Raw genomic sequence first — 26,478 nt, forward strand, 5'->3', positions numbered from 1 at the left:
TAACTATCTTGCACTTTATCTATTAAAGGCTGCACATGAACAGGGCTGCAGCAACTGAAGAGGGATGAAGCCAAGGAAGACTGGAGAATCACCCAGCACTTAATCTCATATGAGATCTTACTACAGAAAAGAGCACCGCAGTGTCAGACCCTGCGTATGTTAGTAGGGTGGATGAAGAAAGAAAATCGAAAAAATAGAAAGCAAACATATGTTTTTACTATATCTATAATTTAAAAAAAAGAAGAATGGGAGAAAAAAATAATAATTATTTACCTTTCGCCCTACATACACGGGTATACCGATGATCATGGCAGGGATGGCAATGCCAGCTATCAAAGCTATGCCTACAGGGGCCCCTACTAGGGTCCCAAGTTGCCATAGGATCTTCTTCTTCCTGCTCCAGGGCTTCTTTCCCCAAAACGTACAACCTGAGGGGCTAGGAGACAAAACAAACGACACTATATGAATGCACAGTTGTATCTGAGACACCCAGAACACAATTAGTAGTCACATGGGGTAAGGATGCATTGGGCTGGTATGTTACAAAATAACCTAATGATGATCACTATAATGTGGTTTACATTACAATAATTATTAAATGAAGATATTTTCTTTACAATACACCATATTTCTGCATTCGTTGCCATGATCACTGAATGTTGTGTACAAACTGTTGTGCACTTATCATGTAACCATATCTGTGTGATCATCACTGAGCAGAAACCAGCATTTCCTTGTTTTCTGGTATTTGGCATTTTCTGTGTAACAAGTTTCTTCATAAGAGATCCCAAATCTATAATTAAATGGAAACTTCACTTCCATGTAAGTTGGTTTTTTTTGTTTGTTTTTAAAAGGGTTGTATGTGTAAAACACAAGCACTGTATATCACAAGTCTATATACCACTTCCTACAGCGTTCGCTCTACTAGAGAGTGTAGAAAACAGTTTCAGACAGGATAGGAGTTATATGTGCAAGAGCTTTAGGGCACATTTAACCCTTATACAAAAAGTTTTTAAACAAACTAAAACCTAAAAAACAATAAAAGTAGAGTTTTTCTTTAACATCAAATCTAAAATGATGAAAAGGAAAACTATTAATTCCAAACTGAACCACAAGGTAGTTTTTCAAATGAATATGAATCACGACCAAAAGAGATTAGAACCTCTGCTTTATACAACTGTGAAACACCCAATTTTTAACACCATACAGAAGCGATGCCAATCATGATCCCGGCTCCTCTCCAAAGCTTCCAAACGTACATGAGACACAAAGGCTTTTATACAATCACCGTAAATAAACACACTCTCAAAATAGTCAAGTTGTTTCAATTTCTATTTAAACCCTTCTATTTTGGGAATGAAAGACAACGTTGTCTTCAAGAACACAGCAGGGAAAAGGCCATAAAAGTAAGCGGCCAAATGCCAGGCCGTAAAAGGTGCCAGCCCTGACACGGAGCACAAAAAACTTCACTGAATGACAATAGTAAAATAAAGAAAAGGGGTTTAAATACCAAATCAGTATTTCTATTGCAGCCAAGGCCTCATACATATGGGAATTAAAATCAAGTACTCAACATGCGTCACCAAAGCCTACTACACTCTGCCTGATGCTCCTAAACATATAACGTGAGCAAATGGACCCGTACACTCTAATTTAAACATATAATATGTGACAATATCATTTAATACAGTTAGGACCATCCTACTAGCAGGGGCACATTGAAACAGATGGACTGTTTGTATGTATATGTCTATATATATATCTAACTCTGTATCTATCTATACATATATATATACACATATATACATACACATATACACACACACGCATACATATACACACACAAATGTAAGCAACTAAGACTTCTGCTTTTATTATTGTTTTAGAGACCGGATTAAAATTCAGATTGGGTCTTTTTGAGGACAGCTAAGTGCAGAACATCCCATACACGAGACCTATGATTAGATAGGCACGAATCTGAGGAAGAGTTCAACACCGCTGCCAAGTCACCAAACATCCCAGGAGTGGAAGTAGTATGAAATTACAGCCAGGGCTGCCTAGATCATGCTGCCCTCCAATACGTGGTTGCTGGAGAGGAAGGGCATGTGTTAAAGAAGCCAGGACAACTTTGAGTAAGCTAAAAAAGTCAGTGGCTGCAGTGCAATATAATTTATATGGGGCAACAATCTCAGATGCATGCCACAAAGCCGGCCTTTGTGGGAGGATCACAAGGACGAAGCCTCAGATGGAAGAAAAAGAAAGACGAAATGGCTGCCAGCAAACAGTTTGCAAAGCACCATTTAGAAGCAGAGATGTGGTGTAAAGTATTGTGGTCTGACCAGACAAAAGGTCTATATTGCTTTACAGAGATCAAATGTGTAAAAGGCTTCTATCTAGGCATTACTTATTTGCTGCACATCTGCTTATAGGAGCTATGTATGTAGCAAATCAAATACCGCACATCCACTAGACAAAGCTGTGGAGGAAGAAGGAAGAAGAGGGGGGGGAGAGGGAGGAAGAAGAGGGGGGGGAGAGGGAGGAAGAAGAGGGGGGGGAGAGGGAGGAAGAAGAGGGGGGGGAGAGGGAGGAAGAAGAGGGGGGGGAGAGGGAGGAAGAAGAGGGGGGGGAGAGGGAGGAAGAAGAGGGGGGGGAGAGGGAGGAAGAAGAGGGGGGGGAGAGGGAGGAAGAAGAGGGGGGGGAGAGGGAGGAAGAAGAGGGGGGGGGGGAGTGAGGAAGAAGAGGAGGGGGAGTGAGGAAGAAGAGGGGGGGGGAGTGAGGAAGAAGAGGGGGGGGAGAGGGAGGAAGAAGAGGGGGGGGAGAGGGAGGAAGAAGAGGGGGGGGGAGTGAGGAAGAAGAGGGGGGGGGGAGTGAGGAAGAAGAGGGGGGGGAGTGAGGAAGAAGAGGGGGGGAGTGAGGAAGAAGAGGGGGGGAGTGAGGAAGAAGAGGGGGGGGAGTGAGGAAGAAGAGGGGGGGAGTGAGGAAGAAGAGGGGGGGGAGGGAGGAAGAAGAGGGGGGGGGGAGGAAGAAGAGGGGGGGAGGGAGGAAGGAAGAAGAGGGGGGGAGGGAGGGAGGAAGAAGAGGGGGGGGGAGGGAGGAAGAAGAGGGGGGGGGAGGGAGGAAGAAGAGGGGGGGGGAGGGAGGAAGAAGAGGGGGGGGGAGGGAGGAAGAAGAGGGGGGGGGGAGGGAGGAAGAAGAGGGGGGGGAGGGAGGAAGAAGAGGGGGGGGAGGGAGGAAGAAGAGGGGGGGGAGGGAGGAAGAAGAGGGGGGGAGGGAGGAAGAAGAGGGGGGGGAGGGAGGAAGAAGAGGGGGGGAGGGAGGAAGAAGAGGGGGGGAGGGAGGAAGAAGAGGGGGAGGGAGGAAGGAAGGAAGAAGAGGGTGGGGGGGAGGGAGGAAGGAAGGAAGAAGAGGGTGGGGGGGAGGGAGGAAGAAGAGGGGGGGGGGAGGGAGGAAGAAGAGGGGGGGGGAGGGAGGAAGAAGAGGGGGGGGGAGGGAGGAAGAAGAGGAGGGGGAGGGAGGAAGAAGAGGGGGGGGGAGGGAGGAAGAAGAGGGGGGGGAGGGAGGAAGAAGAGGGGAGGGAGGGATGGGAAAGGGGGGAAGGGATGGGAAAGGGGGGGAGGGATGGGAAAGGGGGGGTGGGGGGAGGAAAGGGGGGGTGGGGGGAGGAAAGGAGGGATGGGTGGGAGGAAAGGAGGGATGGGTGGGAGGAAAGAAGGGATGGGTGGGAGGAAAGAAGGGATGGGAAAGAGGGGGGGAGGGAAAGAGGGGAGGGAAGGGAAGGGAAGGAGGGATGAGGGGAGGGAAGGGAAGGAGGGATAGGGGGGGAAGGAGGGATAGGGGGGGGGAAGGAGGGATAGGGGGGGGAAGGAGGGATAGGGGGGGGAAGGAGGGATAGGGGGGGGAAGGAGGGGTGACGGGGGGGGGGGAAGGGGGGAAGAGCAAGAGCGACTCCATCTCCCCCTTATATGTCAATACTCACATAATTATATAGCAATAGGAACAGGAAGACAAACCTATTCGAGCTTTGGATGATGTAAAATATATAGAACAACCTTGTTACTTTATCATATTATTGCTGGAGTTAGAAGAAATGAGCCAACAGTGATGTTTAAAAAAACAATATGTGAGCATGACTCATTTTTTCTGTAGAGCAAATTACGAGACCGGAAACATGATTATTACAAACCCCCACACATACAGCAGAATTATTTACAATTGCAAACTATGACCCTTCAGGATGAACTCCACAATGGAGATTCCATTCATGAAACAAGATGAATGCCACGACCATCGTGTTGTGGGTTTAATTTGCGCCTACCTTAGATAATGCAAGTCTGAGATTTCCTTCATGCAGAGCCAGCAGAACTCGCAGCCGCACACAGCGCATGTCATGTGGTTGCAGCTTCCATCGTTCATCTTAATGATATATGCAGCACATCTCGGGCAAGGTTTAATATCATCCGCTGGTCACAAGAAAGCAAAGCAAAAAACACCCCATTAATACCATATACATATTACTAATACATGAAACCTGAACGAAGCGCAGGCCTACGTTTCAATAACTCCACAACAAACCTCTTGGACGTCCTACTTAACCTGCTGCCAATAACAAAATGAAAGGTAAATAAGATGCAACAACACTGGTGAGAATAGTGGTCACATGATAGATGGCCATGATTACACCGACGTATCAATGGCTCAAAGTCGCTTGACATTTTTTTTTGTTTATTATTGGGGCTGTCTTGGCTCCTACATACAGTGGAGGGAGCCGTTTGTGGCTGCCCCCATTGGCAACACTTCCACTTTAAGTGACACTAATAAGTACTAAGCTGGACAAATTCTGGAAGGAGCAAGACCGATACATATCCCTAAACCAGAGTAGCTGTTATTATACCAGAAACAGCAATACATGGTGCTTCGGAGCACAGATGAGTTCTACTAACAGACAGCAGTCTGTAAGTACCAGAGAATCACAGATCTCAGATTGTGCTGGCACTCTGGGCTCTACGCCAGGGTAATGTGTAATAAGGAGACATCTTTACCCTGCCTGTGCCGGATCCGCTAGATTCAAGAAAAAGTCATTTACAACAAGGAGGGAGAAGAACATTCTATGGTTCTAGTAAAGTGGTAAAATACAGCAGTATCAGTATTTTATTGCAGGTGGATAACTGATAAAACATCACATGGTGACGTACCTGCAGCTCCAGACTCCTGGCTATAACTGATGGATGACGAGCGGACTGTCCTCAGGCGCAAGCTTTGAGCTCGCTCTTGGCGCGCCGCGTCACATGTTTGATTTGGGTGCCAGATCTGTTTGCAATGGTAGCAGAACTCTGTCCCACACCCGTCGCGGCCGCAGGTTATCTTTGGGCAGCTGGCACAACCAAAAGCGATTACGGCATAGCTGAAAGAAATGCAGGAGGATTACAACTGGTCACCAACAATCAGGAAGGCAGATGTAATATGTTCAGGAATATTATTAATGATCATTAACGAACATAACAAGATGTCATTTTAATTTACTCCAAAAATATCGATTTATAAAATTGCCTTACCCATGTTCAGCACAATTATGTTTAAACAGACATTAATGGTAATTACAAAGTGACTATACAAACTACTTTAAAGTCAGTAAAAAAAAATAAAAGGAGAAAACATCAACACTAAATTTAGAAGAGGGACTAATTTAACAACATCCAGAAAATAACTAATCGTTAATCTACTGTATTTGTTGGGATAAACAGGTTCCTGGTGGGGGGGGGGGGACCTGACAACCGTTACAACCTGCTGGGGTGCAGTAGAGGGGAGGGGGGGGGGTGGTGGTGGGGGGGGGGGGGTAATTTTAAAAATTCAATTTGTTACCCAACTTCACCCAAAACTAAAAAGGATGGTTTATCCTTTGACTGGTTATCCACAAACATCTACAGTGATTTTAATGACAAAATGGCAGACGTCCTATAAACCCTGGGAACGGCTAAATCCAATTTTAGCTCCAACATTTCTGAAAGATATATATTGGTGAACAGCATATTATGTCCATAGAAATTCCTATTTTAAACATAAATTTTACTTAATTCCCTCCCTTCATAATTGTGGTAATTTGATAGGGGTACCTCCCCTGGGCCTTTGGTTATGGTAGTTACAGACAGCGGGGACCTCTGACGATCACCGGGACCCTGGTAAATACTGGGGGGGGGGGGGGGGGGGGTTTGTTTGCCAGGGGATGTGGAGACATGAAATAGGGTTACTATCTCCAAATTCATAAAAGTCATCTGTACCGTTTATGAATTAGTCTATAAAACAATTTTAACAGAAAGCTTAAAAACAATCTAACTCCTTTTTGTGAATTTGCCCAATAGTCTGGCCTTTAGATGACTTCAGAGTCTAATAGATAGGTACAGCAGACAGCTTCTGGGTGTCTATTCTGCAACGAAGTTCAGTCACTTTCCAATTTACCTTTAGTCATTTTGACTGCAGTAATCTTACAACTTAATGTTGTTCATTTACGACTTCTACGTTGAGCACCAATCCTCGCCGCGCTCTAACTCTACTATATTACTGATGTAATTATGGAGTTAAGGAGCTTTTATTAGCTTCATTTTTGATCGTCTTGGTGTCTCAGCTGCCTCCACTTAATGTAGGTGCTGGGTACGCTTTTATTTAACCTGTCACAATGATGGGCACGCTTTCATTTAGTGAGGAGGGGGGAGGGGGCTTTATACCCCTCTCAGACGTTTAGGATGATCGATTGCATTTAAAACAGTTTACTTGTAGTCTGGTGAAAATAATTAAACACTTCACTTCCTTCATCAGTTTTTTAATTAATTGCTACCATGAAATGTTTACTGAGGTTTCATATACTGTGTCCAAATAGCAGGAATGTTCACTAGACGATCCAGGAGTCCATGAAAGCTGCATTACACTAAGCCTCTTGTTAGTCAAATATTGCATCTGATCTCTGCCAGGAAAAGGGATAAACTATTCTTAATACTCTGTAAAGAGATCCCTTCCACTAAAGGGTTTTCATTTAAACTGGGGCTGGTCTCAGCTGAGATCCGCAAAGTGTAAGTTTGATCCCTCTAGATGGGGTACCTGTAGGCCGCCATAAAGGAGTCCAGCTGCTGAAATATCACTATGGCTCTTGCCCACAGCCAGACATGTAGTTATTAGTAAACAAACAGCAAATGTGCAGTAACCCACAGTGACCAATCAGAAATGTGCTCTCAATATTTAAAATGAGATGAGACTGCTGATTGGTTGCTGTAGATTTATGTATAGATATACTTCAGATTGTCAGGAGAGAACGCTTAAAGGAGAGGTCTGCCCAATGGTAATATCGGTCCCCTGAGTTTCCGATAGGTGGACCTTTGCCATTGGCGAGATCTTACCCCTGTTGGAACCTTACTTAGCAGCTTCCGTGTGCCGAGAGAATGGATTGGTCAGGTTCTTTTTATTATATGTACACAAATATTTCCTAGATAGAGATTATTGGAAATGACTATGTTAGGAAATGACAGTACAGCTTGCTGTCTCATATTGTAATGTTTTATGACCTATTACACCAACACTACTTGTATATAAAGCGTATACAGTATTTATTGGTGGAGCGGTCCTGCAGTTACTTCAGTTCCTGGTACATACAGTGCTATATTTCCCCGAAGGCTGAGATATCACAAACATCGTGACTGATCCTAACACGGTCTCAGAGGGAAGACACTGCAGCAGTGATTAACAGGGCTTCTGAGATAGATCAGAAAGATTACGGCACACCTGTTTCTTACACAAAGAGGAGGCAGCTATTTTGAAATTCATGAGAGTGAAGCCAACCAATTCCCTGGGGACCACCAGATCCAAGTAACTGGTTCTCAATGACGTCAATGCTATCCAACATTTACTTTCACTTTTCAAAAGTGTTCAGTAAATCATAAGCAGTGCTGGGCACAATGGAAGCAGCCGTGTGCCTAAAGATTTACTGCTGGAGAAAACGGTTTGTTTCTCATTTATTCTCATCACCACTTTATGTAAATATGTACAGTCTACATGTTGCCATTGTACATAACTATAATTCAGTCTCTTACCCACAATCTGGAGCTGGACACCACCTACAATCTGGATCGGCAACAAGCCACCTCCTGAGCATGAACTCTTCGTATTTCTCCATCAATAAGTCATCATTCAGTATTAAGCGGATGTCGTAGGGGTTAAAGCGTTCAGAGCACTCTGGACAGCTGATATTGACTCTGCTCTCTGAGATTTCTATCCGCAGGTACTGACGCAAGCAGTCCGCACATGACCGGTGGTGGCAGGTCATTATGTCCGGGAAACGGTCCTTAGAGTGCCGCAGAAGGCACAGGGGGCACTCCATATAGTCTCCGCTCTGTTTATTAGCAACGACTGCCCCAATGTCTGCGGAGTTCACCGAGGCAGAGAATATGGAATTTTTATCAGTGCACATTTCCGAGTGAATGCTCTCAATACTCGCAATCCCATCAACACCACCAGTTAGGTCCCTGGACTTCCGTTTGGGGTCTTTCTTCTTGCGGAAGATGGATCCCCATGGCATCCTCCTTTTCTTTGGTGCCTTTTTTACTGGAGGAAGGCTAACTGAGGAAGTAGATGACTGGAGGTCCCGATCTGAACCCATTTGCCGATGCAAACTCATCTCTATTACGCCACAAATATTTTGTTCAACATATGTGCATAGCACAGATCATACTTCCAGACAATAACAGCGGCCGTGGGTATGCAATAAAACCAGCTGGCTGAACGATCCGGTTTCCTGGTTTCAGTTGGAAGAGCTCGTACTCCGAAGGTGCCCACTGGGTATTATTCTGTCAACAAAAACAAGAAAATGTCAATTTAGCACAAATATGTTAAGTGAGGTCTTCAATGAACAATGTACTGTCTATTATAGGCTAACTGACTTATTATAGAGAGCTCTCAAAGCGGATTGGTTGACCTCCAGGCATTATTCTGCAAGTAAGGCCAGAGGCAAGCACGGTGGCTTAGTGGTTATCACTTCTGCCTCACAGCACTGGGGTCATGAGTTCCCAGCCATGGCCTTATCTGTGTGGAGTCTGTATGTTCTCCCTGTGTTTGTGTGGGTTTCCACCGGGTGCTCCGGTTTCCTCCCACATTCCAAAAACATACTGGTAGGTTAACTGGCTGCCATTAAATCGCCCTTAGTCTCTCTCAGTCTGTGTGTGTATGTTAGGGGATTTAGATTGTAAGCTCCAATGGAGCAGGAACTGATGTGAATGAATTCTCTGTACAGCGCTGCAGAATTAGTGGTGCTATATAAATAGATGATGATACACTGGCAGCCAACCAGCTCATAAACAGCCACTGCTTATATAACGGCACCTGCAGCTCGTCGGTAAACTAACTGCTCTGGGTGGGAGCCTGTGCCACCAACCCCTACTGAAAGAACAGAAGACGGGGCTTATAGGCCCCTCAGCAAAGGGCATTACTCCTATAATAGTCTGCCTGGGTTAAAGTTCCTCAGCTTTGTCTCAGGCCTTCATCTCTGCCAGCCAGATCATTATTGGCCAGTAATGCTCAGTTCAGAGGGGATTATTACTAATAAACTGCATTGAAAGTTGTAAAATAAACCATAATGGAGGGGAGCCAACAGTACCAATGAGAAAAACTGCTTCCTGGTAGTTTTCCCAAGTCAGAAGATGAAGTCATGAAAACAGAGTCCAATTAAAACAAACAGCCATTTCTATAGATTATGAGTCTACCATACAAATCTCATCTTAAATTAAATAATCAGTACAATTCCATTTACTAAAGTACAATCTCTGCAAAGGTCTTATAAACATATATCAACATTTTTATTGCTGCTAACTTCATACATAGAGAAGCCTGGGGTAGATGTAATCTGAAAAAGCAAAGTCAAAAGTGCAAAGGGATATATTCTCCACCATGTCCCTGATACAAGTGAGAACAACTAAAGCATGGAATCCTTTATGCACATGGCTTACACTAGGGTATGTTCACACATGCACCTCTAACTCGCAGTGCATAATATATACAACATATATATATATATATATATATATATATATATATATATATATATATACACACACACACACACACACATACAGATTTAATACCTCAGGGGTAAAAAAAAAAAACAAAAAAAAAACAAACATCTGAAGGAGATGGAAATGGAGCATTCATATAGTTTTTACTTTACATATTGTTTGCTATGATGTTCTTCTTTAGTATAAGGGTAGTTTGTTTTAGAAACTGTAGATTGTTATTGCAGTTAATGTAGAGATAAACACATATGCAGGAGCTTTCCATGTCCCCATGGCCCTCCCATATATTCTGAAATGGTTTTTCAAAAGATCCCTAATATCAGGTACATTCTAGCTGTAATCAACACAGGTACATAAAAAATATCCAGTACAGATAGCTATATACTACAGATGTCAAATAAAACATTTTTTTCTGTGACTATTAAAATATCGTATTAAAAGGAGACCTAAATTATAAGTTACTATGTTTGCAAACCAATGTGAACTTCAGCTAATTTGATAATCTTGCATCAGTTTATTTCAATAGTTTTCACTTGTTACTCATTTCATTCTGATGACACATCCAGACTGATACTATGACACATGTGTCTCTGGCCTAATCAGAACTAAACAACAGTGCATACGCTGCAATTGTTTTATGCATTTAAAAAAAAATATATATGCTGAAGATTTTGGAAAACAATGTATGCAAGCAAGCAGTCCATAGAACGTTCTACCTCACATTAAAGGTTTCACCTTCAAAAACTTCCCACTGTTAATTATATTCATCTATTCATGTACTGACCTATGATAATAAGAAATATACAAACGAATCATGGTTTCCATTCACCTAAAAACAATCCCAGCCGCATCGATAACGTTCTGCGGAGACTTCCGTTATGGGAAAAAAACTAGGCGGTGGGTGTGAAGTAAAAGTGCTCTAGTTGAAGGCTTTGATCTGTGTTGTGGTGCAGAGTAAGAAAGGTTTTTGCAGTATCAAAATGAAACCAAAAGGAGACACGTAGGTGCCACTTGCAGTAATACCAATAGGAAAACACATACAATTTCATATACGGAGACTCGAACACAAAATAATAAAACAAAACAAGACAAGAAAAGGAGTCGGAATTTATCGTGTGAGCGTAAACCAGGAGATAAGCCATATTAAGCCTACGCCAAATAGTGTGACATTTGTCTACATGGAGCTACTTTCTCTACCAAACATTAGTGTTATTTGTGTACTGAAAATAGGAGAAACCAACACATATCACACTGAGCACGGACTGCAAGACACCCATTTATGGCTCTGTGTCAAATGTCAGCCGCGTTTGTAGATAATCTTTGTTACAGGATGCCTGTGCCAATGCAAGTAAAGACACGTCCACTTGGATATATAATTTGGTTTCTAGCTCTTGAAGGTTATTTTTATAGAGATTAATGAGAACACATCTTAAAGGATAAGTATGAATAACGCCTTAAACTGTCAAGAAGTGCTGCTTTGTGGCAGGATGTGGGATTCCCTACACTTATTACAAAAAGTAAACAGTTTGTGCCTATGTAGAATATAAGTGAATTTTGCCCAATTACATAACTGTTCCTGTTTTTTTTTTTCTTTGGAAAGGAGTTGTCTGTTTATTTGATCGGAAACCATGCACGTTACAGTAAGACTGAACTATTGTACTTTCAGTTATGGTTTTGAGCAGGGTTAAAAAAAATAAAATCATCATATGTGATTCCTATGTGTTTTGCATCCTCAGCAGAGCTGAATACATTTGCATCTTGTTAGAAAATAACCTGCACCATTTTATAACTTGTGGTCTTAATTTGATTTCTAGGGGCATATTCAATTGTCCGCGGTTTCACCCGCGGAAAAACTATTACCGGTATTACGGTAATAGTAAGCCGGATTAGGGAGCCGCGAGCTGAAATCCAGCGAGAAAAATACCGTAATACCAGTATTTACGCGCACTATTACCGTAATGATGGTAATAGTGCGCGGGGCGCGTTAATTTTGACTGTAACGCCAACAATTGAATATGCCCCCTACTGTATAAAACAATCCTTTCATAACTTTTTTTTTTTTTTAAATAAAGTACCAACAAATTTGTCATTAGAATGAGCTCAGGTACAGCAAAGTGCTTACGTAACTGTGGTACATTGTGCTGGCTAAAACAACAATAACTTTATTACTTAGGGTAATTGTTACATTGCTTTTCTTGGTAACAGAGCTTTCATTCAGTAGTGTTTTTAAGAAGTCTTATTTTTCACCTCCAACCTGGGAATGCTAATCTAGGTCTTCTTGGACCCAGAAGTCCCTCTCCTGCAGAGGACACAATGGTGCTCATCTGAATTACTGCATCCTGTATACATATTCTATCATTTCTGCATAGCGATCATAAGAACATTGTGCAGTAATTATAGAGCAGTCAGCAACCATCCAACCAGTATTCACGACAAACTGGTTGTTGTTGATGGCTACACGAATATTGGTTCAACCCACAAAATGGCTGCCTTCACTATGTATAGGTGACAGGTACCCAATGAGATGGGGCTAGACATAACCCAGGAGCCGGGTAGATAAAATCATGTAATTACTAATACTAAGTTTGAGACATTTCTATTTATGGAATCATCGTTGGCTCCTTAAAACAACCTGCTGGCTCCTGAACTACATATTATTTGCTCTAAGATGTCCATTTTACCTTTCACAGAATTTTCATTGCGTTCATTTCAGCACTGTGTGCAACTAATTTATCGTAGCTATACAGACATGCTGTACAATATAATCTTCATATCCAGCATAAAACCTACAGATCCTATAAAGGTGAGGAGAAAGCAGATAACTATGTTGCCTTGCTATTAGACTGGAACGAGGCTTTCTGCATTCTGGTGGGAGGCCGAGAACTCAGCTACACTGAAGCCTTTACCACATTTGTACCGAGCACTGTACACCCACTGAGCATTGTGCAGAAGTGCATTCCAATATTACTATGCTATACCACGAATAAATCAGCCTGAGCAGGATGCAAAACCATTTTACTAAATGCTGTGCTTGTGTATGCAAAGAGTATGTACATATTACAGCGTTTTATTGATCAGTAGACAGATATATAAATTACATGACAGTCTAAAACACTGAGGAAATATGAGAGGCGCATTAGCTCAATAACTATGGTGAGAATACCGTAGCATTATTAGTTGTCCCCATATCCTACTTTCTGCATTGCTTTTCATAACCGTCCTCTGTAAATAAGTCTTTGGGGTAAAATTATTTTGAATCTCTTTTTAACAATAAAGACAAAACGATCCATAACTAAACAATAATCAACTAATTTGTTGAAAAATAATAGGCTACAGTCAACCTTGGACAGACAACGCCTCTGTTCACAGATAAGTATAATTACGCTAGGCCATAAACTTGTCAAGTGCTTGAATGCAAAATAAGGAATGCAATCATGGTTTATCAGCTGTTGATATATAAAACACAAGAAACAAACTGTTCTGAGAGGATTGTTACAGGGAGATATGTCTGAAAATGCTGCTGGAATGTCATTTTTAATAGGAAAGACCTTCACCACCAGAGCAATAAAGTGGACACCATTTTGTTTTATAGCATCCATCTTGATAAACACTCTGAACAATTTGAGGTGAAGCTGAGTGGATTATGTGGAAATAGACAAAAAACGCACTGATTTGTATTAGTCACATAATGAAACTGGGAGAACAAAAAGAAAAACATGTAACGCCACTCACTGGGCATCAAACTCTAGACTATGAGCCTCAGGCCTTGCCAATAGTTACTAGTGAATTGGAATGTTCAACCCACAAAATGGCTGCCTCCAGCATCTGTCTGAGGTAGGTACACTTCGACATGAAGTAAAGAAGATTACCTGCAACTTTTCAACTACAAAATGTGTAAACACTGTGCATAACCTAAATGAGTGTTGCCTCAAACGCAGAAATTAAGCAAATCTGGTGCAGAACTCTGGAATCCCCCTGTTTCGCTCTATGCAGAGTGCCAGCCCAAAATCTTTACAGACTACATGTCATACAGAGAACACTGGCAAACTGCCCTGATTTCTTGGAAACAGAACTGAAAATAAAGAAGAAATAACTTTTGTAGCTAAAGTATTTCTCATTATGCTGTAAGAGTTTATAGGAATTCATTTGAAGAAAAACCAGATCTAACAGTTTTACAGGAACCCGGTCTGCATTGCTTAATTGTAATCCCTCCATTGGGGGAGGATTTTTATTTTTAACACAACTTTGTCCACAACAGGCAGACATTACGCACTATAAATGGATGCCGTTCACTAATGAGGAGTTCCGATTAAACAGTAATAGCAGGAAAGAGGGAGTAACCAACACACTCCCAGATATCAGCAGACACTCTCTCCTGAATATGTTTTATTTGTTCCCTAGTATTGGGACACACTGATGACACATTTAATGACAACAGTAATAAGAATGGAACCGGAAAGAGAACGTCACAATTGTACAGATATACAAATGCACACAGATGAAACGTGGAACGTGCCCTAGCTTTCTCGTTAGGGAATTTTTGTTAGCCACATATAATATACAGCACAGATCTTTATAGATACAGATATAAGCTATATAATAGAGTCTTGTGCTTGAGACGGTTTGACACAAAGGGCCTCAAGCTTCAGAAATGTCACTGGTGACTGATAGACTGATAGTCCACATTGAAAGGAATATTGGATTCAGCCTACAAAAAGATTGATTTCCCTGTGCAAAAGGTTATTCTACCTCATACAGCCTACTTATGTTTATAATACAATATGTTTAAGAGACAGGTACATTTTAATAGCCAAACATATAGTGTAGGCCTAGTCAACTTGTGGCTCTCCAGGTGTTGTGAAACTACAAGTCCCACCATGCCCTGCCAGCTATCAGATGGTTCTCTACTGGCAAAGCATGCTGGGCCTTGTAGTTTCACAACACCTGGACAGGCCACAGGTTAACCAGGCCTGATATAGTGTATACCTGGTGTCAGTTGAAACAATATCTCTCAAAGTACACAAATACACTTGATCGTTTTAACTTATACATGTCAGCCTGCTGTATATATAACGTAGACATGGGCCTTCAAATGGTGGTCACGAGATGCCACAATCTTATGTGAGAGGAATTCCATGTCGGTGACAACTAGGTGGTCCAGTAGTAGGACCAGAAACCATACAGAGGGGCTCCTAGCCCCATGACCACTACGCACGGCATAGGAGACACTCAGAAATGTGGAGGTGTGCACAGCATTTGTGGGTGTGGACAGCATTACAAACAGGAAATCTCATGGCAGGGTAGAAAGACTCTGTTCAATGCATGACAAACTGGAATCAGAGCTCACATGCAAAGTATAAGTAATCGATCCATTGGTATGAATCTACCAATAATTTCTGTAACTTACTATTATTTGGATCTATTATTACTGAAAGTAGGGGCGATCTTAATGTCTCCTTGCTTAAATAAATATAAAGGATAGAGGAAATTTAATTAAAAACTACCTTAAAACAATGAAAAACCAGTATATTAATCTGTTATCACCAAATGTTGAGGTAATTTTTGTAGGTCTGTTAACTGCATAAATCTAGCTATGATATCAATTCATTAAACCTGTATTTTTGTCAATTTCTAATGCCCATAAAATTAAAATATATTTTACCCAACTGAAAGGAATATCTCTTCTGAAAACAAATATACAACTTGCTTGCTTAGACTTTGAAAACACAGTTATAAGTTCTGGCTATTAAGGTGCAACCTACATCCTGTCAGGAAGGTAATACAAAATCTATATTATATTGAATTAGGGTCCGCATGAACGGCCCTCTAACCTGTATAAGGGCCACACATACCCCTTAATCTCAGTAATAAGGTAAAACAATACAATTAATAAAAGAAGAGACACTTATTGGTAATAACATATCAGCAGACATTTTAAACAAGTGTTACCAACTATAACAAAGTAATCTAACAATAACTCAGGGAGGTGCTGGAGACAGACTAAGGGCCACATAAATCACTCATCACTGGTGTAGTGTATACAACACAATGGAAACAAAACCATCAACAACAGCCTGAGTGTCTGAGATTAACACCTTATTGAAAAGCAGCAAAAGCGTCTCTGAACTAATCTGTCCACAACTTTCCTGACACAGTAACACAATGCAGCGTAAACCAATCAGACAAGGAGAAAGATTACTGACTTACCTACCACATTAGCTATATTCACCGGTATATACTCTGTATTCTTCCACACAGCAGTGGAGCAGGGACACAACAGATCACAGCGTTCATTCACTCTCAGGCATTAAATGGGAATGATAGACTTTCGGTAATGGGAGTGTTATTGAAATACATCACTTCTTCCTGTGTTGTCACAGTGCACGCAGCTCAAATGAATGATTGCCGTTGAGATATCATGCTGCAAGTTCCTCATGAACACGTTGTGCTGTGTGAAATCACCATCACAACAGCCAAGTGGTACAGCAGGGGTCTGTAACTACACATACATTACAATGTGGGAGGCCACCTCTACATGTTAATCATTACTTCCTAAGAACACACAACCTGCTCTGGCTGTGGAGATACTGTATATACCTACAGGACATAAAGCCTAAGCTACTGAGCCGTACCACCAACATGCATCTGCTCTGACTGACATCTCTCAGACAGTTTTACACAGACATAGGCAGGATGGAGCAGTCACAACCTTGGTGAAGACGCACCCAGAGTCACACAGGGTTAAGGCAGAGATTCTCAGGGAAAAAAGCCAAAACTGCTCCCCTGCAGTAAACTTACCCCCTCTAGCTGCTAATGCCAAACAGAACAGACGGAGGAACCATTAACTATAATATCACACATGGAGCCAATATGCTGAACTGTGACCGTAATTATTCAACTGGAGTTGTACTGTGCACAACAATACTGTCCATTAGAAGTCACTGAATATGCCAAGGGTACATGGGCAGGTATAGGGTAGGGGCAGAATAGTGGCTATGTGGTTAGCACTTCTGCCTCACAGCGCTGGGATCAGGAGTTCAATTCCCGACCATGGCCTTATCTGTGTGGAGTTTGTATGTTCTCCCTGTGTTTGCGTGGGTTTCCTCTGGGTGCTCCGGTTTCCTCCCACACTGCAAAAACATACTAGTAGGTTAATTGGCTACTATCAAAATTGACCCTGGTCTCTATCTGTCTGTGTGTGTGTATATTAGGGAATTTAGACTGTAAGCTCCAATGAGACAAGGACTGATATGAGTGAGATCTCTGTACAGCGCAGCGGAATCAGTGGCGCTATATAAATAAATGGTGATGATGAGGTATGCAGCGCTAGATTTCATTCTTTAACATGGAGTTAATAGATGGGTGAGTCTTTATTAAAAGCATGTGTAAGATACATTGGATAAACTGTGTGTGAGTGTAAGTTTCCTTGGTGTCTGTGTATTTCGCCCGATTTCCTCTCACGACACATACTGGTAGGTTGATTGGCCAGGGTGGGGGTGTGTATGTATCTCTGAGGAAGTAAAATTCTAAGGTAAGCTCCCCTGGGGCAGGGACTGATGTGAAGGAGAAATCATTGTTTGGTTACTGTGTAATGTGTAGTCTCTATAAATAAATATAAAAATACCACAACAAATATTCCCTTCTAAAGAAAGCCAGTTCTTGTTGAGCAAGGTTGCAATTGTCATATTACCAGAGGTAACAAGGGCCTAGAAAAAAAAATCCCCTTGAGGAAAGAGACATAATAAAGATTTTCTTACATGGAACTCTAAAAGCTGGATTAGCACCAATACCCTGACCGGCTCACTCCCTGGAGCCCATACGGCTTCTCCAGGCTGCCATCTTTGTGAGGGCTCCGCGGTTCGTACGGTCAGTTACACACGGAGGGGTACTTTACTAAAAATAAATAGAACGGCGCAGAGCTAAAATCTTTCTTTAATAACAAATACTAATGCGATAGATTTAAAACTGAAAATAATATTTTTCCACTGTGACAAGTTTCAGATCCTTACAAAATGACAAAAAGGACATCTACCAATTTGCAGCATTTTAAAGGAAAAAAATTGCACCTATGACAGGATTACAAAAAATATCAACTATTACAAATCAACTGAATAACCAAAACATATTAAGATACTTAGAATAAATGAGTCACATTACCAAAAGTGCGCATATATATATATATATATATATATATATATATATATATATATATATATATATATATATATATATATATATATATATATATATATATATTTGCTCACATTTTAAGTTTCCGGTACCAAAGTAAAACTACAAATTACTTTATACCAAACACCTATTTGTAGCGTTCACAGACCAGTAGGATGTTTTTCTGAAAAGGGGATATTTGGCAAAGGGCAGTGATTTAATACTGTACTTGGCCAAATTCCGATATAAGTCTACTAAAAAAAGAGCAACTTGGGGCATCATTGGATAGAACCGCTTGTAGTTGGTAAGTTAGCACCACAGCATGGTGGCACAGAGGTTAGCATTGCTGCCTCACAGTGCTGGGGTCATTATGTGGAGTTTGTATGTTCTCCCTGTGTTTGCGTGGGTTTCCTCTGGGTGCTCCGGTTTCATCCCACACTGCAAAAACATACTAGTAGGTTAATTGGCTACTATCAAAATTGACCCTGGTCTCTATCTGTCTGTGTGTGTGTATATTAGGGAATTTAGACTGTAAGCTCCAATGAGACAAGGACTGATATGAGTGAGATCTCTGTACAGCGCAGCGGAATCAGTGGCGCTATATAAATAAATGGTGATGATGAGGTATGCAGCGCTAGATTTCATTCTTTAACATGGAGTTAATAGATGGGTGAGTCTTTATTAAAAGCATGTGTAAGATACATTGGATAAACTGTGTGTGAGTGTAAGTTTCCTTGGTGTCTGTGTATTTCGCCCGATTTCCTCTCACGACACATACTGGTAGGTTGATTGGCCAGGGTGGGGGTGTGTATGTATCTCTGAGGAAGTAAAATTCTAAGGTAAGCTCCCCTGGGGCAGAGACTGATGTGAAGGAGAAATCATTGTTTGGTTACTGTGTAATGTGTAGTCTCTATAAATAAATATAAAAATACCACAACAAATATTCCCTTCTAAAGAAAGCCAGTTCTTGTTGAGCAAGGTTGCAATTGTCATATTACCAGAGGTAACAAGGGCCTAGAAAAAAAAATCCCCTTGAGGAAAGAGACATAATAAAGATTTTTCAGTGATTTAATACTGTACTTGGCCAAATTCCGATATAAGTCTACTAAAAAAAGAGCAACTTGGGGCATCATTGGATAGAACCGCTTGTAGTTGGTAAGTTAGCACCACAGCATGGTGGCACAGAGGTTAGCATTGCTGCCTCACAGTGCTGGGGTCATTATGTGGAGTTTGTATGTTCTCCCCGTGTTTGTGTGGCTTTCCTCCGGGTGCTCTGGTTTCCTCCCACACTCCAAAGACACACGTGCTAGGTTAATTGGCTGCTGACTAAATGGACCCTAGTGTACATGTGCTTGTGTGTTAGGGAATTTGGACCATAGGCTCCAATCAGGCAGGGACTGATGTGAGTGACAAATATCCTCTCTGTACAGCACTACATAATGATGGCGCCATATAAATATACAATAAAATAATTTTATTAAAAAAAAAACCTACAGTACTGATAATGCCTTGTAATGTTACCACACCACAGCCTCCGCTTCTATACATCACAGTCAGACATAAGCTGGACCCAGTGGTGTCTGGCAATAAGGGAGGGGCAATAGGGCACCGATAGGTTACAGATGGTCAGTGACAAACGACAAGTCACTATGACTAGTGAGTTTCCTGCCTAAAGCAGCAGTAACATCCATATCTACAAGGCACAGGTTATCCCCGTTATTACGTAACACGGGCTGGATTTCACTACAGACACTTGGAGATTAGCAGGAAGCAGATCAGCTGCACGTCACACAGGAATAGCAGAGTCACCGCACGCTAACTAGGAAGCATTACATGTAGTCTGTGCTCTCTACGCCTAGCCCTGGACACACAGGAGTTTTGTCTTCACTCATTTCTTGCTATTGTTCTGCTTTTCTTTTTTTTTTTCTTCCTTTAAATTCAAAATAAAATTAAACACACAAAAAAAAAAAAAAAGAAAGGACACAGGCGGATACTGTTAAAAACAACACCTAAAACTAAGTAAACACACACGTGTCCCCTGCACACTGCTACATTTTCCATGCTATTAAGAAAGCACAAAACACTGATGGGAGAAGTGGTTGTCTGGCCTTTATGTACAGTGCTGAAGAATACGTTGGTGCCCACCCAGGAGCCCTGAATGCTGTTACTGAATGTCTGGTACATTGTTAGGCTGATTTTCTAGTACACTCCCAGTGTAAATCCGCAACATAATTCCTCTGCGCTCTCTTCTGTTTATAGCTCGTGACTATTTTCCTGCATGACTATTCTAAACAAACATTTCTAGGACACTCCCCTCTTCCCTTCTAACCCAAAGTCTATTTCTGTCAAAGTGCTTTAAAAACGGCCACAAGACCCTGTTCCTTCCAGTGCTTCCTCGCTTAACCTTTGTACAGCATCGGCCAACATCTTATATTTATATTACTTAGGCCTTATTAACCCACTGGTGCTAATTTCACACATTTTACTATAATAAAGATGCATTTTAGCTGCTACCCGATGTCACCGCTGATCTTACAGGGATGTGGAACTTGAGTATTACAAGGAATAACTACTACAGTAAAAGAAAAAGGATGTTACAATTCACCTCAGAGTCCTGTGGCCAGTATACAAGCACTTGTACATTTCCTTTTCACAAACTGCTTGCTGGTTTCTAATACCTCATACTGTACAGCTATTTTCTGATCAGGACCGATAATCATGTGATTGCACCGTGTTCACTGAACACCAGTGACCTAATCCTCCTTTCCTACATGTAAGAGTGTTACATTTCACACACCCCTGGCATTTTTTACATTGCAGAGACTGGCAGGTTGGAAACCCCAGCGTATAGGACAGACCACAATATATTCCTGGGCGGAAGCATCTCCGTGACAACATACAGCCTTGTTACCATGACGGCACACTCTAATGGTGCACCGAGAGTGACAAGACACTCACACTAAGTACATAGTGCTTTACAGGCTCACAGCTGCACTGCTCCTTACTTACTGAGGCATTAGCCATACCCATCAATGCCGCAGAACAGACACCAGCGCAGAATATTACAAGCAATTTGATGGTACAACACTGTATTACGCGGTCTGATTCTGCAGGAGGACAGGATTTGTAGTTGAACAATTAAGGTCCACAGGACGCGAGCCGCAGGGTTTGTTTTCTTAATAACTACGGGGAAACGTAGAACAGCTGTTTTCAAATAGGTTACCATAACGATGCTAATCAAATGGGAGAATGGGCCGTTATAATAACACTTTACTGCACCCCGTCAGGGCACATTATTGAATGTGCAAAATCCTTTGCAAACAGAGTAGAAAAAAGCTTTTCTCTTCTAATCCATGTAATTACCAGAAGAGTCAGTGACTGAGCAATCGCCAGCAGTGAGAGACCGACAGAACGACATCATGAAACACAGCTAGTAAAGTGGGGAGGGGGCAAATGTTTTTGAGGTAATTGTCATAAATAAGCAACCTGATACACTTCTGGGGTCTTACCGGAAGCCCACTAACATTACCCTTAATCTAAATAAGATAAAACAGTAACCAAAGAAAGAGACACCTATCTGTAATAACATACCAGCAGGCAGATTAAACAAGTGTTACCAGCTATAACAAATAAATCTGCCAATTGAGCAGGAAGAAGCTGGGGGCCGCATGTTGAGGTTTGGAGGGCCGCATGTTGCCCATCCCTGTCCTGGGTTATAAATATGTCAATATGGGTCCTAGATTTGAGCTTTGTGGTCTTTTTATTACGTTGTTACGATTTAAGCTCATTTCAGATGTGTTTACAATTTGTTTATAGATCAGCTTACAGCAGGTTGTTACTGTAATGAACAACGTAAGTCTGAGGGAGAGATTCAATGTCTGGTGATGTGGTGTATGGACATTACCTCGATGTCAGCTGCGCATGCTGCCAGCCAATACCGTAAGAATATCCGCTCATTTATCCGCGCACCTCTCCGTGGCTGTTCAGGAGACACGGTGAGCCGAATCTCCCCCCTCCCCCCGAGACTGTCCTGTCCACCAATCAAATTACCTCCAATGGACATTAACTCTAACCAATATTTCATGATCTCTGGCTGTTCTTTCCCAGCCCCTATCCCCCAAGCCAGGCCTCAACCACACTGTATGTCACAGCTTAGATATGGAATGGAGGTAAGACCTACCTTTCACAGTCTTTCGGCTGAGACCAGTGCCTTCGCCCCACCACAGAGGGACCTTTGGTGGTGATCAACCTCTGACTGACATGCCCAATATCAGGGATACAGATATGTACTGGTATAGTGACATCACAATATAATACAATACACATTATAAACCATATGAAAGCCTTTATGTCACTAAGTACAGATGTTTTGTTTTACCAAAATCTGATTAATATATTATTTCCTATAGCAATATTAATACACAATGACCACATTGGAAAAATATCTTTAGGTTAATAAAGCTGTAATTAGTTTCTCAGTTTTGTGATATGCTGTATATCCTTTAAACCCAACATTCAAACATCTAGATAAAAGTTACTAACAGCAATTACATATAATATATGTAGTAAGCCCAATATCTGTGTTAGGCAACACTGAGGGGGTTGCAGGGTGTGGCCCTTTAACTATAAAAAGGGCCGCACATTCCCCGTGGTACCAGCTACATGGCAATAAGCCTGCGCTCAATATATCCCATATTATATATGGTACCAGCTACGTGGCAATAAGCCCACGCTCGGTATATCCCATATTATATATGGTAATAGCTACATGGCAATAAGCCTGCGCTCGATATATCCCATATTATATATGGTACCAGCTGCATGGCAATAAGCCTGCACTCGATATATCCCATATTATATATGGTACCAGCTGCATGGCAATAAGCCTGCACTCGATATATCCCATATTATATATGGAACCAGCTACGTGGCAATATAAATGTCCATATATGTATACAAAACAAAGCTGTTGTCAGCACTTATCCTTAACAATGCAGATCTGTGTGTATTTAGCAAAATGAAAACATGAGGTATTATTTCATATATTTTGATCAAAACATTTAACCTTTTTTCTCTGTTTTTGTCTCAAAATATTTATGTTGTCATGGCAGCTGTCCATCAAGCCTAGTTAACTATTTAACTCACAAGCCAGCCCTTGTTAGATGTAAACCCCTATACCCGGTTATAGCAGATATCTTCCGTTCAGATAGGCTCCTGAAATAGGTAACATTTGTGAATATTAATGGCCAACTAGAAGCCTGCAGATTGTGTCAACCACGCTGAATTATAATAAGGCTTATTCTTAGTTGTGGAGGGCTAGCTGCTTTCCCATGAAAACACAGGGAACCTCTCTCATAATATGCTATAGTGGGGACCTGTGAATAAGCAGATTAAGCTTTCATTTAAATTGTGGTTTACAACACAATCACTACCAAGGACATGGGCTCACTTTTACATATGACAGTAATCGGAATACATGTAGGGAATTCTGTAAAGTAAATTAAAGCTTCCATGAAAAAATATAGGTCAGGATTGACCACTGGGGTCAGATCATGCCTCACTCCGTAAGTGCTGACAAACATAATAAAACAACTAACAAGGGTTAGGGAAGCTGTCCAGCTGTTGCAGAACAGGAAGCCATGCCAGGACCTGTAGTTCAGCAACAGCCGGACAGTCACAAGTTGCCTACACTTGCAAGACAAATATTCTGAATAACAACATCCTTAATGTGCTCTTCATCAGGGCTGGAAAAAATCCTGGTTACCATGGTGACTAAAGAATGCGCCCTAGCGAACGGAGCCCGTGTTCCTCCCTTCCCCTCTAGACTGGAAATGTCTGAGTGACAGCCCGCGTTTACCAGTGATCATGGGAGCGTGTTCCCTGCAATCACAGCTGCCAGGTAGTGTCATGACATTCTGTGTATGGCAGTCACATTCAGGGTGGTGCAGGGTCTCACTATAGCCAGTCTATAGCCTAAGTAACAGTACAGTGTGCCATAATGCTATAACGCAGAGTTATAATCACCGACAACCTGCTCTAATGATTCACAGAAGACGCACTGGAGAGGGGGAGCAGCCAGAGAATTACCTAATTGGCCACTAGCAGAAAAACTTGATATGTATGATGTAAAATATTTGGGTATGGATATGATGCTATGTTACCTGCCAATATACATAACCAAGCCCTTACATATATATTATGTGTGGTCTATGAATTGTTTTTTTACAAAAAAAATCAGGCTGGTAACTTTAGGTCCTGTCTCCTAAGTTTTGGGGACAGGTGTACAGGCTTACCATAGCTTTAAGATAAAAGGGACATGTGTCTATGCGAGACCTAGAATGAGTGCTGCCTGTTTCACATGGCACACATGATCCATTTGAATTCGGTCTATCAATTATACTACACTGATCCCTAAATTACCCAAGCAATGTCAATCTTGGCTTAACTGGATCGATTGAGCTGTGGGTGTAGTGACAGGAAGGTGCAGTCATTTGCTGTGTCTGGAGTACACTGTGGCCCCCAGCTGTTTGTACAAATCTGAAAAACTCCTGGTGAAATCCAGGAAGAACTATTATTTATTATTGATAGACGTTAATATCATTAGCAGCAAAAACTAAGAACACTTTTTTTCTTTTTCTGCTCTGTCACCAATAAACATAAACAGGATAATCTTGTGCTCTACAAGCTGAAATGAGGAATCAGACCTTGGATACTCCAAGTGGAAAGGACATGATGCTTCCTTATCTGGTTTCCAAATAGTTACCCAGCCAGCCAACCCGACAATGTGAGAGGACATCCTAATGATGATGATGATGACTGTGTACCAATTGTACACTCATGGAGCAGTGATCCATTCATAGAAGATGCAACTGGACACTCTGCTCAACTAATCATAAGGCTAGAGTGAAATAATAAAACCTTCCGCTTGGGGATCAGTGTTTATATATCATATATTTGGTATAGAAAGGATCTGAAGACTTCAAAGAAGTTCAAAATTAAATGTCAGCTTGTGTAATATTTCCAATTATTATTTCATATGGTTTTTATGAAACGCCAAATTTATTTTCTTAGGACAGCAGTAAAGACCTGGCCAGGTGGTAAAAACTAGATATTTATCATGGCCTACACAAGGGGCCTTTGGTCGGATAAGGGGATTGCACAATCAATATCTTTGCTTAGAGACATCAGATCATATTACAAGATCAGAGTCACAGTATAAGCACTAGGCTACCCCTAGTCTGGCTAGTGAAGCTGGCGAGAAGAATCATTCTCCAATGATGGACTTCTATCCCACCCGATGACGCTGGAGGTGGGATAGGACACATCGCACTAACAGATCTCTGTGTGGGTTGGCACAGTTACACTTCCACCTCTCAACCTCTATTGATCCTTACTGGATTTATGACAAGGACCCCTCTGGTGTCCAGTCACTGTAAAACCACAGTGGGATTCCTGAGCCAATAGAGAAACCGAGTCTAAGACACATCTTGATGTCACTCAGACAGAATGAAAAAAAGATGTGTCACGAACATGAAGGGAGCACTGGGGGGTTTCCTCAATCACATCCTGCTACCTTCTATCTAAGACCAGATCGTGTCACGTTCTCTCTTGCTCAGATGTTTTGCCTGACCGAGCTGCAATCACTGTTTACTTTGTCAAAACGAACATGTTAAAACTGCAACAGCTAGCTTCCAGAAGCCATAAAAGGAATCTAGGAGCAATATTTAGAAAAGAAGCATTCTGTTATAATAAATGTAAGGTTGGATCCCGGATATTCAGAGCGGAAATGATAATTATACCTCCTTGTCTAGATTCAAAAAAGTTAGGCAGCCAAACAGTGGAAGTAGAGAAGACGGGCGAGGAAATGTGCCCAAAAGGGCTTCTAATCAATGTTTTAACAGCAGCTAATTTATTACCTGGTATTTAAATGAACTACAGATTCCACCTTTGATGTGCATTGAGCCTCCTGCTACTATAGACACCAGTTTCTATGTAATTGCTGTGCATTGTATCCCAACCACAAGAAAACTCAACCTTAGAGCCATACAAAGCCACCTCTATTTCCCTCATCTCTCATCCTGTTTTTGGACGAGAACATGGAAGAGCGAAGGAAACAGTCACTTTCCTCATGCACGCGCTTCTGAACCAGGGATGTAGAAAAGACCATGATTTACTTTGCACTCGTGTCCACTCCTGATAAAGTACCCATGGTGGTTCTCTGATCACTGGAATGCTCTGTAATTATCCAACTGACCTCTGTTCT

The 26,478-nt window shown here is 41.7% G+C and overlaps 1 protein-coding gene across 4 annotated transcripts in view; it reads right to left on the bottom strand.

Annotated features, from left to right (window-relative positions):
• RNF19A (ring finger protein 19A, RBR E3 ubiquitin protein ligase) overlaps nt 1-26,478 on the bottom strand; it is a 68,103-nt gene that overhangs the window by 12,273 nt on the left and 29,352 nt on the right. For 2 of the 4 annotated variants that reach the window (XM_075213880.1, XM_075213883.1), the window contains exons 2-5: nt 8,076-8,828; nt 5,193-5,401; nt 4,316-4,460; nt 274-436 (exon numbers count right to left, since the gene is read on the bottom strand). In XM_075213880.1, coding sequence (XP_075069981.1) covers nt 274-436; nt 4,316-4,460; nt 5,193-5,401; nt 8,076-8,659 — 1,101 coding nt within the window. In that variant the 5' untranslated portion in view covers nt 8,660-8,828. Of the gene's footprint in view, nt 1-273; nt 437-4,315; nt 4,461-5,192; nt 5,402-8,075; nt 8,829-16,253; nt 16,370-26,478 lie in introns of those variants that run through there. The other 2 variants (XM_075213882.1, XM_075213881.1) reach the window with 2 other exon arrangements.

The sequence above is a fragment of the Mixophyes fleayi genome, chromosome 5 (genome assembly GCF_038048845.1).
Source record: "Mixophyes fleayi isolate aMixFle1 chromosome 5, aMixFle1.hap1, whole genome shotgun sequence".
Classification (NCBI taxonomy): Eukaryota; Metazoa; Chordata; class Amphibia; order Anura; family Limnodynastidae; genus Mixophyes; species Mixophyes fleayi.